Source organism: Haliotis cracherodii, unplaced genomic scaffold (genome assembly GCF_022045235.1).
Source record: "Haliotis cracherodii isolate W230 unplaced genomic scaffold, xgHalCrac1.p SCAF_16, whole genome shotgun sequence".
Classification (NCBI taxonomy): Eukaryota; Metazoa; Mollusca; class Gastropoda; order Lepetellida; family Haliotidae; genus Haliotis; species Haliotis cracherodii.
In genome coordinates, this window is record NW_027266271.1 from 24,072,723 (window position 1) to 24,091,431 (window position 18,709).

At 41.1% G+C, this 18,709-nt stretch overlaps 1 protein-coding gene across 1 annotated transcript; it reads right to left on the reverse strand.

The window, feature by feature from the left end:
* Positions 1 to 7,478: 7,478 nt before the first annotated feature.
* Positions 7,479 to 18,586, reverse strand: LOC139463964 (uncharacterized). Its single transcript, XM_071245434.1, has 4 exons — positions 18,491 to 18,586; positions 12,444 to 12,488; positions 11,521 to 11,724; positions 7,479 to 9,301 (listed from the first exon to the last, which is right to left on the reverse strand). Exons 2-4 carry the CDS (start codon positions 12,464 to 12,466, stop codon positions 9,040 to 9,042), a joined length of 489 nt encoding a protein of 162 aa, XP_071101535.1. The 5' UTR covers positions 12,467 to 12,488; positions 18,491 to 18,586; the 3' UTR covers positions 7,479 to 9,039.
* Positions 18,587 to 18,709: the final 123 nt, after the last annotated feature.

The following is an 18,709-nucleotide window of genomic DNA, read 5'->3' on the forward strand; positions in this document are numbered from 1 at the left end:
TTAATCAGGTTATACCGGCCCTTATGAAGATCTAGACAAAGAATAACAATGCTATATAGTATAGGCTCTGTTTTGATATAACACTATTGAAAACTTACACACAACTACAAAGTATATCATAGCCTCTGCGAAAATAGGTAATAATATTTTCTTAATCAATTAACTATTTCTTTTTATCTTTATCCCGTGTAACGTTTAATTACGAAATTAAAACAACTACGCAACAACGAAAATACTACTACTACTACTACTACTACTACTACTACTACCACTACTACTACTACTAATGATAATAATAATATGTAGAGGGCGTCATGGAAAATGATAAATACAAAATTCTTTAGAATAGGCCCATTTACAGCCTTAGACGTATCCAGGCCAACAAACCTGATCTTGTCCTTTTTGATAAATCAAGGGAAATCATTTAATTGTCTGTCCCCTTTGACACTAATGTGATTGACAAGATTGAGGAAAAACATGGCAAATATGCGGACCTCGCTTTCGAAATGTCACGCTTGCATTCCAATTACCAAGTTGTCCGACTCCCCATTGTTCTCGGTGCCTTAGGTTTGGTACCTATCAATCTGTTGACTGGCATAGAGAGAGTACCCGGGTTTGCTACCAGGAATACAGCCCTTCTGACAATCTGGATAATGCAGAAGGCTGCAGTGTTGGGGAGTCTTCACATTCTCCGAAAAGTTCTGGGTGGGTTTGACTAGGCAGTGCTTTCTGGGAGAAGTCCCATTCGCTGACTGGGCTGCGTGTGTAGAGGGAGCAAGGGCCCTGAGCTGATGATGAGCCTAACCAGCTTGAGTGTGCCAGGATCACCCAAACCTTCTTTGATGCATTCTTAATTTTAATCTGTATTATGATGATAATGATGATGATGATGATGATGATGATGATGATAATAATAATAATAATAATAATAATAATCATTATCATCATCATCATGACAATAATAAGATGTTTCAAGCCTAGTCATGCATCATGTCAAATTGCGCCTGACGAAATAAAAAAATCCATCTGTTTCACTATGTTCAACTCAAAAGCGGATTTTGTTGAGATCGAATTATCAACAGTGTAATTCCCTCCCTCGAGGCAGTCGTGTGACTACGATATGTGATCACGTGCTAAACTGTTCAGTCGATCACTTGTACTTTCTGTCGAGAGCCACGCGTGTCAATATATGAGTCAATCACTCATGGGGGCGGGTCAGCGTCAGTCAATACGGACCCAGTCACGCTATTGTTGGTACATGCGTCCTTATACACTATGTACTGATTGTGAATGACTGACGGAGGAGGAAATAGTGAACGCTGAAACACCGGCGTATGTCACTGTGTTGGAAACACTTCCAGCACGGTTCTATTCCATTCATGGCTTCCCGAGAATGGCTGCGTGGTCACTTCACACAGAGTAATTTCCAGTCTCACTACGCAACTATCAGTTGAAGAATACCCACCATCTCAATGTATGAATGGTAATTAAAACCACGGAAATATTACACCAAAATCAATACACATGTAAATGTGAACATGTTCTTTAAGAGCATAAAATTGAGATTTGTCAGTTCACAACCCGAAAACACTTTCTTTGAAAGATTTTATATTTGACAAAATTAAAATTTAAAGAATATTATATTCTGCCAAGCAATTTCCCGGTCTTTACCGCGTTCTTGTGAAAATGAAAGGGAATTGATCTCAATACTAATTAAAACGACGATAGGCTACCCTGGCGTGCTTTGATAAATGGTACGCCATATAGTCAATAATATGAATATTTTACTAAATTCAGTTGTCATTAAATATACTCTTTCAAAAAGTAGGGGACATGAAAAATAAATGTTGACATCAAGTACTAGAACAAAGTGTTGACGACAAACATCTTAACACCAAAACACATCCTATGGTTTTACGTGCCTAACATAGTAGCGCCATACACGTGCGTAAGGTGTCATTCCTGATTTTGACAATTTCAGGGAATGTCGATGAATCTCTGTGGACCATTATAACGGTCAATCTTACTCATTCTACTTATCACACAGTTGTGGTTTAGATGATTTCATTCACTGTTTGTGTATGAACGATCGAAGCGGCTTCTGCAACGCGCGGGGCGTCTGCGGGCTATTGGCAGGCAAGAAACTGGCAGAAGACAGCGTACAGTTGCAAATACGTTCAACTGTTCACAGTTTGTGATTTAAAGACTAAGGAATAGGTCCCAACAAACCAGGGATGTTGACGATCGATCCCGTTCAGGGCGTCCTAGGTCAACGTCAAGAGTAGAGGATCGGTTGATCCGAAAAAAGACTTTACGAAATCGAGGTCAAATGGCGAAACAAATTATTGTAAACTTCCATCCGACCACATGAGTGCGAGTTAAAGAGTCAGTCGATTAGAAATCATCTACATGCAGCGCATCGCCATGCTGGACGGCCAAGGTTTGTGCCGCCCCCTACAGCCACAAAACGTCATATTGAGAAATGGTGTGAACACATCGTCGAAACTGGGGTAATCGTCGCTGGCCACGTGTCATGTATTCCGATAAATCCTGATTCTCTTTGCGCCTCCTTGATAGGCGTGGTCGTGCCTTGCGACGTCGAAATGAACGTCAAGCAAATGTCCACCTGTGACCTCAGTTTTGGCAGTGGATCGGTTATGTTGTGTGGTGGCATCACTGAGACTTACCGACCTCAACTCCCTATTGTACAAGACAGGGTCAATTGACAGTACTATCGGGAGAACACACTGACACTTGCAAGGCGTGTGAGGCGACGTTTTGTCTTCCAGGACGACAACGCCGGAGCTCACCGTGCACGAAGAGTCAATACTCACCTCCAGCAGCACAACATCCAAAGAACTGTTAAATACCATGGCCAGCAATGAGCCCAGATCCTTCCCTCATTGATTACGTCTGGGAGATAATAGGGAGTCTTGTGCGTCAACGTCACAGGCCGCCGACCACGTTGGCTGAACTTGGCCAGGCGCTGCAAGAGGAGTGGGACAGACTCCCTCGAATCGCCATTGGAGTGAGTGAGTGCGTATGGTTTCACGCCGCTTGTAGCAGTATTCCAGCAACATCATGGCGGGGGACACCAGAAACGGGCTTCACACATTGTACCCATGTCGGGAATCGAACCCGGGTCTTCAACGTGACAAGCGAACGATGTAACCACTAGGCTACCCGACCGAAGACTTGTACGCAGTATACCTCGAGTGAATGAATTTTTGACAAATCATGGCGGTATTACGCACTACTGATCCAGAAAAGTCAACTTTGAAATTTCCCATCTTACCACTATCGTGGTTCAAGATCGTTGTTGGTGATAACATCTACTGTCACACTTCACTAAGGGTTGTAATGTGTTCCTAACTCGCTCATTTTTATCATTCACCTATACTACAAACTAATATCTCTTTAAAGTTTAATTTTTTTCCGAGAATCCCGAGTACGTTTTGAAGAGTATGAATTTCAGTGAGTGAGTATACGCTGTTGGCAATATTCCAGCGATATCATGGCGGGGGGGGACATCAAGAATGGGAAGTTTAATCCTGGCGTGCCAAACGAACGCTTTATTAAACAAAAAGGTTGCCCGTCACCTCTAAATCTATTTAAACACAGTTATTTGAACATATATGTATAGTTGAGGTGAGATGAAATGGGGTTTAACGTCGCGTCCAAGATTATTGCACTTATATAGCGACGTGCATGCACGTGTATGTATGTGTGTGGCTGCTTGTACTAGTCCCCACTCAGACACACTATACTGACTCCGAGCCGACCAGTCCTTGTTTTAGCCCCTTTAATGCTTAGCGCCAGACAGGGTAACAACAAGTACAATCTTTTAACGTCTTTTGGTATGACGCGGTCGGGGATCGAACCCCTCTCCGGGCGGACGCTCTACCATTAGACCACGGAGGCGGTCCGATTTGTATAGCCAACCACGGACATATCTTTGTTTAAGAATGTCCTTCGTTTCCGCTATACCTCTCTGTCATGTGACTTCCAGATCTTACTGAAATCCCACACCTGCAATCTAATCTCAATACACGGCACACGTCAAACTGAACCATTATCAAATCTCCGAAAATACTCCGATGTCAACACATATTTTGTGTTCTTATTTACGGAAGACAAAGTTATAAAAGCGTCCGGTTTCAATCTAAATTCAGAAAATATCAAAACCGCGGGTCAACCACAAGTATGTGATATTGAATAAACTTTCAGAGTCTGGGAATATAGAGTAGGGGTGGGATGAAATAGAGGTTGGGGGTTGGGGGAACTACCTGAGTCACGAGGTGAACAGAAACACACAATACCACGAAAAACGGACTGTGTGACTAGCACGTGACACCTGGTGAAATCATTTTTAAATACTAGTAGTGATTCATAAACACATCCTCATGATATAGTCGGAATCGTACAATCGACTCTGAAAGGGTTTTTGTAGCTATTATGAACACAGTTAATTACGCATGTCTAATTGTGTCTTGTCACAGTACATGTCGAAACGTTCAGTTTAAAAACAAATCACCAAGCAAGAGACAATCTCGGGTTACCTGCGCGTTATTCAAGACACACAACACAACAAACATTTTTTTACAATTTCAACGGATAATGCAGTTTGATATCCAAAACTGGCCTCCACGTGAGATATCACTTGGTGAGATCAAATGATCTCATCAAGGATATATCGCTGCAATAAAATATCGCATCGCAATGCTTTGCAGATCGCTGTGACGTCATCGTTACCATGACGTCACAATCAAATGACGCCACTAATCTGCCACTGAAACTGTAGCTGTACTATTTCCACTCAACACACTGCTTATCACAGAAAACGCTGGCAGAATGATTTTGGATGATAAATAGAATCTCATCCTCGTGTCTTCCAAGATCAAATATATCAAGCCTCGTATATTTTAAACTTGTATCCCCTTGTCTTGACGTCGTTGAACTCGGAAGACACTCGTTGAGATTTTCTATGCATACATGTGCTAACAGAATTCCACCCAGCAAAGGAACAATTCCATACTATTACGGTTTCTACAGGTATGCCATATCAATGTACCTATTCATACACAACGCCTTGGGCTGCTTTCCGGAAGTAAAAACAGTATTAAGGACTCCTTGTGTGCTCCCGGAAGTCACGTGGCCGATGGACTCACTCAAATGCATCGCACCTCCTCTTATGTAGTTTTTTTTCAACTGTAATATAAATAGGTCAACAGTTCTCAGTATCAATGAAATTCGTGAAACCATTATAAAAAAACACACACGCGGTAGTGACAATAATGAAATGTTATGTGCCAGATCTACTTTCTGAAAGATTACCATGTTTGCATTTAACTCAAAATAGATCTCGTTTTCCCATGGAAAATCATATTACATATTTGATTACTTTCGAGCGTAGTTGGTAACCATATAACCAAATTACATTTTTGTACAGCTCTTTTGCATGAGCGATGTACCAGGAAGCTCAAATTAAAATATAACGGTCGAACTAAGTCCATAATTCAGTTGTAAAATCATAATCAGTACATAGTTAAAATAGTCCATACTCTAACTGAATAAACACTCGCCTAACGTGAAAAACTATCACGAAAACATGTTTAAAATATAATATTTATCAACTTTTGAATATAGTAATTAAGGGATAAAAAAGCTTTGGACGATGTAACGATTGGCAGGCATTGTACATACATGCCTTTACCACATGCCTATTCAGTGGCTAGTTCATTCAAAATTGATGGCCCTCGTTTTCATTGTATAATATGTTTATAAGGTCGAAAAAATAGTGTATGAATAACGAGGTGTCAAGAACGATAAATTTGTATTTTGTTGATATATGTTTTTGGATGTCCGTGTTCTCATCCTGTTGAAACAAGATATACCTGGACCTCGTGATGGCATTACCTGAAAAAATGAATTATGTCTGAAGTCTCTTTAAATTATCTATGTCAAAATATTATCGTAAGGAGGCTGATTTATCTAAAAAAACACAGATTATGGGGCGTTACTGTTACCATAGATACAATAACAGAATGGCTCTAAATAATCGCGTTAATATTATTGAAATAACTATCAAAACTGTTAAGAAATCATAATTCATAGTTGCTTAGTCTTAAACAATAACACGACAAATATTTAATCATTATACGTAACCCCCCGAAAACTGCTTTGTCGAAATATGTAAGTTTATTAATTGTTTAGGTGACGAAAGGAACCTAAAGTAATGGGAGAAAAGTGATCTGTGTCTCTTAATCCCCTATAATCCACTATAACAACATTTGGGGTGAGGGCACAGTGAGGTTAAACAGCGAAAATATCCTATTGGGTTGACGTTAGCTATTATGTGCCATTACCTCTTGAACATAAAGTGCCGTATTCCGCTATTAGATGCATATGCTGAATACTCTTGAATGATATGAGAATAAAACAGTGTAAAGTGAAGGTTCTTCAATCTGCGACCCAAGGCTAGAAATCTACTACAACTAATGGTATCGTCCGGATTAACAAGGTTTTACGATATACATGTACCTTGCATAGATACATTTAGTACCTGTGTACACTGTGCAAAATGCGTTTAGATCATACCAACAACCTAAACACGTTTCTTGTCCCATAATTGTGACGTATTTAGGGTTTAAACATGATTAGGATTGTGTGTAATAGTGTTTAGGGTCCAAATGTGGGAAAGACCGACCGGGGATTGGTACTGGCATTCGACGCTCGACCTCGACACTCGAGATTCCTGGGTAATAAGACCCTGTGGATGATATGCGTATGTTAGTAAACATCTAGTGTTGTGATCAACAGTTGGACGCGCTTTTTATCTCAACATCCAAACGGATGTCCTGAAAGTCCTGACCTGAATACACTTCCTAGTACAGACCGCTCTTTGGGATATGCAGTGCATCAGTACTCAGCGGGTGCATACACACTGTGTTATTCCATGAGTAGAACTATTGACTTTCAGTTATTATTTAATCAATTTGTGAACTGTAAGGGATGAGAGAGAGAGAGAGAGAGAGAGAGAGAGAGAGAGAGAGAGAGAGAGAGAGAGAGAGAGAGAGAGAGAGAGAGAATCATGCTTGTCCTGGATATGACACATGTGTCACACTCGGATACCATACGTAGACAAGCAGTAGCGCAGAATATGCCCATTTAAGCAGCTGACTGTTAATTGACAGTATTACAATACTATATATGATCCTATACAGTTTACGATTTTTATTAGACCGTTTATGACAACGACTATGTAACATAACGTATGTAACGAGCGAATAAGGGTTACTTTGCTAATAGTTGATACGTTTTGAAATACAGAAAATGTAACAAAAACATTATCTAACGGGAAAGTGTGTCGTAATTTTGGTACAGGTTAATTTTAATAATATTGATAAGATGTTCGAGAAGTAAACCTCATGCCAAACATGACCACAAGGCATAAGGTTTTATAACAACAAACATGAATATGTTGTGAATAAATATTTATTATATCAAATCGTGATCATAACAAGATAGAAAATGAAAAGTGAAAGACTTCAACATAGGAATTTCCCTTGAACACATTTGAGACAATAAGACATGAGCATCCTATTAATAAATGATAACCCCGTTTGAAATATTGAGCAGCAAACAAACAAAAGCATGCCTCGAGCACTAGACCACCACATACTCTATGAAATCATTTCTTACACAATACAGATATCTCATCTGAACAAATTCTTAATGCTCATTACATTTCTGTGCAATAGAGATGGCTTGGCTTCCTATTCTAGATTGGTTTGGCTTCACTGAAATACATATATTCCCGTCTTGGTACAGGACTACTAGCTCTTTAGATCAAAACAAAAAATCCATTTTGTTAAAACTTAAAAATCATAATTATGCTACTTTGCAACTTTTTGAGTTCAAAGAACATGTTTCAATAAATTAAATATGCAAAATAGTTTTTAATATGTTATCCGGACAGCTGACATTGCAACAGCGAATACACAGATACATAAAGCAAACTACTGAGTCAATGAAACATATAATGAAAATATGATGAATAAGGAATTTTTTACGGACGGCTGATATTTGCAACAGATCTGGGCTGTGCCGTCCCTTCACCAGCATACGTTATGCTGACACGAGTTATCTCCCCTCAATGAAACTGCCGCTTTGTGGCAAATCAAACACTCCATAAAAGATACACATATTTATGTTCATGAGCATACTTGTCGTATGTGATAGTAAGTACCACTGCTGTACTGTATGGTTTATTATAAATAGAATAATATGTTTTGGCATGCGATGAATAACATGTGTATGGTTAAATAGGAAAACAGTGAAATACATTTAAATGTTCACCGACATGAGGCTGTCATCGAAACCCGCTTTGCATGTCGAAACGTGATTTTGTGTAAATAATCTGCGTAATTAGGTGTAATTATACAGGAACTGGTTTTATTGTAGAAGTTTCGTGAGCAATATTTTTATTCAACCAGAAAGTGAAATGCGATATATATATTTACATGAATATACATACAATATACCCGATGATATTGATTGTGTGAATACAATTAAAATACCGTTAGAATGAAATACAAAATTAAAATAAACTTGACTATTTGTTCAAATATTGTCCAGAATACCAATAGTGTTTGTTTATAGCAATAACCTCTAAAAGTAAACATTGATCATATGTATTTACATATTAGACAGATCCCACAATAAACAGACTCATTTAATATCATTAAATACAGCTACAGCAGTACCCCTTAGTCTGGACCAGTAAAATCACCCGAATGATCAAATGTCCGGATCACGGACTACTGAAAGAAGCTTCTTTGTATCAAAAACACTCAAAAAAACTAATCGGGGTTTCCAGCTTGACGGGGTTTCGTTGTATAACGAATTTCGATGCATAAGACTTACAATGGACTACAGAAATTATGTTATGATGCATTTTTACAAGCGTATTTATTACAGAGAATACGGTATAAACCGCACCTCTCTGTCCTGACCGCGTCAATTCACTGTGTGTGCAGTCTAGGCATGGATCTTGACGTTAGCGGGTGGTGGAGGGGCGTTGTAGAGTTTCAGTCGGTGCAGAAGGTTGACGAAGTGGCCGAGGTCGATGGTGTTGTCGTCTGTCCCCGTCGTCTGGATAAAGAATTCAATCTCCTTATCCTCCAGAACACGCCCAGTTGCTGTTTTGAGAGTCTTCAGGCCAAGCCTCGCCTCCTCCACGTCCAGCTTGCCGCTCCCATCGGCGTCAAGTTCCCGGAACTTTTGCACGATCTCCTGGGCACTAAAATGGTGAATGCAATCATTAGTATGAATTACAATTAATGTAAATAGTGATTCATCCTCTTTACTATTTAGGCCACACCAAAAATTATATTAGTTCTTAATGATACTCAAATTCTCAAATGTTGTCACCGAAATAGATTCGGTGGTATTTTAGTGAGTGAGTATGGTTTTACGCCGCTTTTAGCAATATTCCGTGATGGGATTTCGGAGCCGAATCAAACGAATGACCTAATAGCGTAGTTTGGCTGACTTGTTTACGGTAAATGTGCTTACACTACCTCTCCCCCTGTAACTTTCGGCAGGCAGCAATCGTACTGAGCGCCTTGTGTGGGCTCCGTTACTTGACACAAGAAGTTGGCAACTCGCAGAGAGAGCATGGAACCAGCTTAACCGAATCACAATGACGCATAGACTGGATTCCTGTCTAACTAAACGAAAAGTGCATTCGACACCACTCGCCCCTTTCCGCAACCTACAAGAAGACGCTGTTCGGCTTGCCCCGGAATAACACGAGTTGGTGACAAATGCTAGAGGCGGTGAGCTTGCGTCCAATACCAACAGTGGAACCAGTTTAATGAGACACAACAATTGATGACGTCACAGTACACAATCTACGACAGTGCATTATATGTGACGTCAACAATACCGTGACGTCACAATCCTAGTTAATGGAGAACGGCATCAAGCCGTGTCGAGCCTTGAACTTCGTCGCGGCTGCTCGCTGTCATAGCTGGACCAGTGATGTATCGGTGTAAGTCCTCACCGGATCTACAAGATCACTTTCTCAACCACAACAACAACAGAGGAAAGAAGGGTGAAAAGTCCACCCAACCCAGAGCCAGTACCGGGCAATGGCTCCCTTCCACGTCGCCCCAGCTACAACTGACCCCTGTCCGAAGTTGGCGTCCAGCTCAACAGGAAGTGATGCGGCAGTTGAGGAGGGAGGGAATCATCGGGAACTACCCCACAGTTGGTGGTGGTCAGAGGAAGGCCAGGGTACCCCGGCCCCAGAGACTTACGGATAGACTCGAGAAGGTCCACAAAACCGGTTCGAGCCTGGAAGAAAGGCTTGAACTCGCCACGATGTTGAGAGAAAAGGCGCTATGGAACCATGGCGCTATGGCGAGGCAGAGTGACGACCGCCGGGCCCGGATCGTGGATATGCAGAACAAGATTCAGAATGAGAAGAGGCAGCAGATGGAGGAGAAGTTGAGGAGAGCGAATGAGAGGAAGAAGCGACTGATACAGGGGAAAGTAGCCAATAGGCGGAGGAGAGACTTGATGGGCTGGGGGGAGCTGGAGTGAAGAGTGTTTGGATAGAAAGGGGTGCGGAGTACAGAGAACTCACCAATCATGTTTCAGGCTTTTTTAGCATGACCCTCTACAGTTTTGCATTTGCATTGATGATATACTTATTTCAATTATATCTTAAGATATTCAGTCGTCAAATTAAACTGTTGAATGTCAAATGCCGAAATCTGTGACTTATTTTTTAAGACTTGGTAGAAATCAATGTGATTCGAACACTAATACCACGCCATTAATAAGTTAAATGAACTTTATCCTGTTAAGGTATACTGCAATGCCTGGATGATATGGCATAGATTAAACAGAGTTTAATTAAATACTTAAAATTGCTGAATATATTCAATATGGTTGCATAATTTTCTGATAAAATTGTATGAGTGTTATCAAAGTAGACTTTTCAAGTTATGTAAAGGGCGTTGAGCGAGCCTATTGGTTAACGTGTTGGCTCGACACGACGATTTCCTTCCACAGATGGGGGAATTGTGTACAGCCAGTTGTTGGTGTTCGCCGTGGTGGTTTGCAATATGGCTAACAACGGTGTTTAATAATGTTTGTTTTCATTTTGTTGTAATATTGAACAGGTACGTCGCCACATATGGCCTTGATTAGAGGGTAAATTGCACTGGCACTATGCTGGTACATAAGTAACCTCCGATAACAACCCAACAGCTGACAATTTGTATGAGTAAAATCATACCGGAGCCGAGTTAAACCTCATTTATTCGAACTCCACTAACTCGATGTAGTGTTTAAGTCGATGTAACATTAAAGCCAGCCAGAATTATACCGCACATTTTTGTCTAAATAATTCAATTCATTAAGGAGAGATTACAAAATGTATTTTCAACTGTCCAGATCACACTGGGAGATCACCAAGTTTCACATCTTAATGATTTTGATTATACATACTGGTCGCCAGCACAGTCGAAGAACATCTTGAACTCCCAGATGCTCATGATGTTGTCGTTGTTCTTGTCGAAGGTGTAGAAGATATTTTCAGCCTGTTCGTCGTCAAGTCCGAACTCTGCCTTCAGCATCCCCAGTGCTTCATCCTTCTTCAGCTGCCTGACGTTGTTCGCCTGGTACTTGGAGAACACCGCCAACACGTTCTCCCTGCGGACGGCAACACATAGGGCGATACATAAGTGCATCGTGTAGAGCGTCATATTAAGGAATTAGCAAATGCTGTTAAATTTATATTGTAGTTGCTTGGGTGCATAAGCAATTGGTTGAACGCCTTTTTGAGTGAGTGAGTATTGTTTTACGCAGATTTTAGCAATATTCCAGCAACATCATGGCGGGGGACACCAGCAATGGACTTCACACATTGCACTAATGAGGGGAATCGAACCCGGGTCTTCGGCGTGACGGGCGAACACTTTAACCACAAGGCTAGCGCTACACCACAGCCCAAACGCCGCTTTGAACAATATTTCAGTATATGTCATGGCGGTGGAGTTTAATGTGGGAGGAAAGCTGCGGGTCTCAGACGTTTACCACTTTGGTGAAACCAAGGGCACGGTTATGGTGCTGACAAACCTAGAAAAAATGTCTGGGATTCAAACCCGCGATTAGCAGACGCTTTCCACTCAACGAACACATGGGATGAGAATATTTAGTGCTGGCAGATCAAGGTTAATAATCAAGAGTGAATCTTGTAACACACGACTCGCATTAGGACATGACTTGGATCTCTACACAGTAATTTGCTGCGCCCTAGACACATTGTTGTATGGCACAATTTTCAAAGAAATTATGAATAACATGTTAAATCACAGGTCATCATATGTACGACTGAAGGCATCTATCTCTGTTTAGTAATCATGACTTACGGGACTTTCCTGTTTCTGTTCATTTTGGACCTTTCTATTCACAACCTGAAACAAAACAAAAAATTGAATTTATCTGAAGGTATACGACATCTTGTAAAGAAGCGCTGGTAAAATATTGTCAAATCATCCAGCTTCCCGTTCCGCAAAGTGATCTTAGTGCTATGATTGTCGTAAGTTTATGTTACAGTATGAGATTTTCGCCGAATCGTCCTGTGACTCTGACCCTGGCTTGTCGCTTCTTTCAATATTGTGTAACAAAATGTTTTTACGTACCTAGCCTCTATTGAGGCTGCCAATACCAGGGTATTCTGGACTAAGCAGGGTGGTAAGCGAGACGCAGATAAACTCGTATTTAGTACGCAGAATGAATGAGTGAGTGAGTTGGGTTTAACACCGCTTTTAACAGTATTCCAGTTATATCGCGGCGTGTCAGCTTAATGTGTGAGGCCCGAAGCCCGAAGTGATGCAGGTCTCAGACGTTTACCACTTCGGTGAAACCTATGAGCACGGGTATGGTGCTGACAAACCTAGAAACATAATCGGGGCGAACCGAGTACGCAGATTGAACATTAAAAATAATAATGGTGTACAAACCGTACCCTAATATATTTTAGGAAAGCGTCGTAGGTTTCCTTCTACCCTTTTAGAGACAATGCTTTTCTTTTGATATCCGTTCAAGGTATAGTATTGGGGTGAGCAAATGATGAGAACATTAGGTGGTACTCGGGATTCGGAGGGGCTGCTTGGCACTCTCTCTATTCAGAAACGACAATTGAACAGAAGACGTACAGCGCACTTGTTGCTGATACTGTGAGACGTCCCTGTCACTTTCTTTGGCGAGCAAATGAATGACTTTGTATTCCTGTCATATCTCGACAGGCTGTAAATAATAACGTGTGTGTGTGTGTGAGTGTGTGAGTGTGAGTGTGTGTGTGTGTGTGTGTGTGTGTGTGTGTGTGTGTGTGTGTGTGTGTGTGTGTGTGTGTGTGTGTGTGTGTTTTAACGTCTTTCGGTATCACACCACCGACCTTCAACTCGCCTGGCAGACACTCTATCCACTATACCAATATAGACTACTATAGTAGATAGCTATTGCCATACGCGGCTCAAAGAGGAGTAACATATGCCATAGCATCTCCACGATAACACGCTAGGCGGCTGTGACATTTGTCTTGTGGTACAAGTTATTTATTGCTTAAATGACATTCACAAAGTCATGAAAAGTGAGATATGTGTGTCTGCAGCAGTATGCAGGTTGACTATCCGCCAGTCATGTTGACATAGCCAGCCTCTTGGTACTGTCTCTTCTCTGATGGGTGCATGGTGACGATACTGTTTCACATGGGGCACGTGTAATTTACGATTGTCTAATGGAGTCGTTAATAAAAAGCTAGGTCATGCTGACATACTAATTTCACACTCGCACGTTGCACCGCGCCATATTTGGACCAAACGACCTCAAAAATTCATCGTTGGAGGGAAACTCACCATATCGTCAGTGAACGTTTTTAATTCTACTGCTCTGTAATCTCCTTGACGAACACATCGTCTATCAAATCCTTAATTACACAATACATTTCTCCTCTAAAATTAAAACAAATAATTTTGATGATGATGGCTAGACTTGATAGTTATATTGATTTTGTTTTCATAACATAAATATATTCCACACTAATGGTGGTCTTATGTTATGGTCTCTGCTTCCGCCAAGCCCTTTCTGAAATGCAATAGACCTAAATAAAGCAAGTCTAGACTTTCTTAGGTTCTGAAATCTCCCATCTTATATAATATTATATAATAGCTAATTATGAGGAAGAATGTGGTCACAAATTATCTTTTGCCAAATCTCTGAAGTCCGAACGCCAATTACTGGGTGATTCATGGCATCAAACGCATGCGTGCTAAACTTGTCTGTACGCAAGGTCAATCCTAGGTCAGCCTGATAATGGTATTCTTCAATGTCACTACTATCGGCATACTGTATCGGCACTCCGAACACGGTGAATTCCACTGGCTACCATCCGTTATGTCATAGCTGTCTGCGCTTATAAACACATAGTTTGTGTAGCTATCCATATACCGGGCGGTTGTGCTTATCCATCCATAAACCGGGCACTCATACATGTATATGCTCACATGATTAGCTTATTGCCAGACACATTGAATATCCTCAACATTTCCACGTGTCCGTTGACTTTTTGCCAACAAATCTGAACTTACACCATGTTTTTTCGAAGACAAACATTGTTCTCCTGATCCTGAAGCCGATTTAAAAAAAAAATGATTTTACTCATTATTAATATTGACCTATTCCATGCCCCGGAACAAACGTAAGCCAAAATGCTAAATAGATAATTATTATTTAACCATTTACTAGCAAAACATCCACAGACCTGTGCGTACAAGATAAGTATTTCATCTTGCAGCAAGGGCGAGCCAATGGCAACGTACGAAAACAAACCTGCAGTCATTTAACACGCGGTTTCGGGAGAGGCTTCGGTTACCTAGGCAACAATCAAGAGTAGCAAGATGGAGCTGTGAGATTATATGAGGATTACTTTCAGGTCTCGACAACGTTCATGCCTCATGGTTGGCCTTGAAGCGCAGCCTGCATGGCAAGCAGACAGCCAGGACAAGTATGAACACTTGCGACTGTCTGTCTAGCAGAGATGGGTATCACAGAGGTCACGATGTCCTGCAAGAAACCTGCAGACTACCTCAGCCATACGTATGCGTGTCATTAAACATGATGGCGCCATGAAAATAAAGCACATATTAATTAACTGATAGGTGTTTTCATAGCGATCCCTTGTCTTGAACCTTCAAACCTGCATCAACTTTCTATGCAAAAATACACTGTACGAGGATGCGTTTTTTTAATTTTTAAAATTCGCTATCGAGTTCAAATAATTTTTTTAAAATTTTACTATTTGAGACATGAATAACCTCGTGGGGTCTACATAGGTCCATGGTACCTCATGTTTGCCTAAGTGCCGAGCTAAATGAAAATCTGATGCTTAAAATGTGTAACCCAGTGATTGCGTGTCAACGTGCCGGCGCTCGATTAAATCGGTCTATACTTAGAGCATAATCAACATATAAGAACATTTACCCCCAGCTCGTCCACCCTAATCCCTTTATCAGCTCTATCGGCCTCTACGTATCCCATTCTCAGCTCTTTAGAATAAAAGACATGGGTTCCTTAATACCAGAGGGCTCCCTTATAAAATTATTATTCCAACGTGGCTGTTTGCAATACACGTACGAAAAGTACACAGCAGTAAAACAGTTAATGTTTGTTTGGACGTATGGCGAAGATCCCAAAATCTCATCAAGCTGCAGATGTCTGGCAGGGACCAAACGAGAGCTCTACTTTGTAACCATTAATATCCGTTCTGTTCTGTCCTTGTCCGCTCATCCAAACACAGCATGTTTATAAACTGTTGACCCCACTGCTGGCGACTGAAACTGCCAATCCTCCACCAGCAGCTGATTCAGGGCGGTCTGACATCGGATACCCTTGTATACCTCTGAAGGGACCGCATTTTTCCCCAGTGCTACCAGAGACCATAAACTAGACACTACATTATGATCTCTGGTGCTACGAATACTGTCACACACGGCATTCATTATGTATCTTGGCACGGGTTATCATAACAGCTCTCACATGTCCTTCAGTAAGTATGTGTTTTTGCTGAAGTGTAGTGACATGCGATTTCTGATGATTTTGAGTGAGAGAGAGATGAATGATTTAGGTTCAGTCACCATTGTAAAAGTATTTCGGGAACACGACACATCACCTCACTATGGGATAAACAATAAACGTCACACAGGTTTTCCACGTTTAACATTTTGGTGAAACCAACAGCCATGGTGCTGACAATCCGAGGATGATAATCGGGATTTTTGGGATTTGAACCCAGGACCAGCGGGTCCTAGCAGCTCTGTATCAGATCGTTTGCGCCTCAGACCACTGGGCCAACCGAGCATTCTGATGATGCTTGGACACGACTTATTAGTCTCTGTTACTGACCCTAGAGCAAGTATTTAATGCATCAATATCCCCCATTCCATTTAGAAGCTCTATCAACCTGTAATCATCCCCTTTTCAGCTGTTCTTAAGAGACTTCATGGTTCGCACTCTACACGTGGGTTCACTACAGAATAACATTGTTTGACCCTACTCGTACACAGAACTTTACTGCAGTCTAACTACTTCTGTATAACTCTATTAACGGCAGTTGGTACTATGATGTACGTGTCACTTGACACTCCATCCACGTGGCATTCATTTACTCTGGTATTACCTTCGTTATAACCACAGCTCTCATCTCTACTTCAGTTAATGAATGCTTTAGCCAAGTTGTTGTGACATGTGTGATTCCAGCTCGGTGACGCATGAACACAGACACAACTCCATCTAAATAATTCTGCTTGCTATAAAATCGACGGCTTCTATGCAACGAGGTAAATGTTGCATAACTGAAGCACTTCATATGTTCATCTTTTCTCAACATAGTTTCCGTCACGGACCCACGTCAACTCGATGTGATTGAAATGATGAGATATAGTTCGACTTTTCAGGGGTTCGGCACAAGCGGTATGTCGATATAGTAGTGGGAAAGTGTGAGTGAGTGTGGTTTTACGCCGCTTTTAGCAATATTCCAGCAATATCATGGCGGGGGACACCAGAAATGGGCTTCACACATTGTACCCATGTCGGGAATAGAACCGGGTCTTCGGCGTGACGAGCAAACGCTTTAACCACTAGGCTACCCGACCGCCCCTAGTGGGAAAGAAGTTTTAAATGATGCTAGTCACATATATATAAGCAATACAAATGAGAACAGGCCAATTCATGTATACTACTAGATGTTCCAGTAAGTCTTACAACACACATTATTGTCCAGTAGCACGACACATCCAGTATACTGTTGAGCGGGGCCACATAATGAAATAGATACACAGTAAACTACGTTTATAACGAACACCCTTATAACGAACTGACGGATATAACGAACTGTTTGGGGTCCCGCCCATTTGCTGTATATATGCTGTATATATTCTTATAACGAACAACGGTTATTACGAATTAAAATTATTGGAGCCTTTGAGTTCGTTATATCCGCAGTTTACTGATATATGTGATCTTCGGGACCATGAAGCAACGTGATGTGGACGGTTATTTCGACATATAGTTTAGTTTCAATGTACACATTAACCTTATCAAAGAATGGACAGTAGCGCTAGAGGCGATTCGATTAAGAGATGTTTTAACCAAAACCATCTGTTTGTCTAAAGAACTGTACAATGGAACTTTTTCATCTTACAATACCTGAAACCGTTATCTATGTACTGTGCATTCATTCGAACCACATTATTTCGATACATAGTTTTCATTGGTTCTTAATGTAAATAGTTAATCACATACATTTTATAGCGTCAGTGAAAACTTCATGATCTGAATAAAACCGTCTCCATGACATGAACAAAGATATCTAATTCATATTTGCAATAAACTATATGTAAGACTTGGTAGACTAGTTTTAGCATGGACCGTTCACAGTATATATGTTTTAGTAAGGATCCTATCTTTACTAATAGTATTCGACACCTCATACGGTACATACGTCTCATCGACTCGTATAAAGTGACGTCCTGCCCCCCTTGACTGATCGAATACAACGAACACATAGATCTACATATAATGTATGGAACACACATTGACATAGACTTGCACAAGTTGATAAGGCAATAATTATTAGTTTAAATGCTAATTTCCAGATTAAGTTAATAATAAGAACAAGTTGTCCCTATAAGAGACTGTACTGTACACATATCTAAACTTGCCTTTTAGGAGGATAGAATTACTACACATCCATGGACGTTTCTTTCAGTACAGCCTTGGGCCAAGGCTAGCATGGACATAGCATAGAGTTTGTGTAAATGCCATGTTCTGGCCCACAAGCAACACTAGAAGACTGAACACATGAAACTATCATCCACACCAGACGCCTATAGAGAGACTCTCCGGTTAAGGTACCTACCTTGTAGCGTGTATCCGACTGCACTTCCTACTGTAGTGTGTACGGTGCACAGACGCAGGCTCTAATACTGTGTCGGTTCCTGTAACTTGATCTGACGGGGTGCACCCACCAAGATTCCACCGTGATGTTCAGCGCCCTGTGTTACGTGGCCGTGTACCGTAGTGCCTCAGCACGGGAGGCTGCCAACCAGAATACCGCACCCCAGGGGTTCAATAGGAT

Bases quoted from the DNA above. Each gene is read 5' to 3' on its own strand.
- LOC139463964 (XM_071245434.1), bottom strand. From the start codon at position 12,466: ATGAACAGAAACAGGAAAGTCCC. The intron at 11,725-12,443 runs GTAAGTCATGAT...TGCCGTCCGCAG, and splicing joins AACAGAAACAGGAAAGTCCC to GGAGAACGTGTTGGCGGTGT. The intron at 9,302-11,520 runs GTATGTATAATC...TCACCATTTTAG, and splicing joins TTCGACTGTGCTGGCGACCA to TGCCCAGGAGATCGTGCAAA.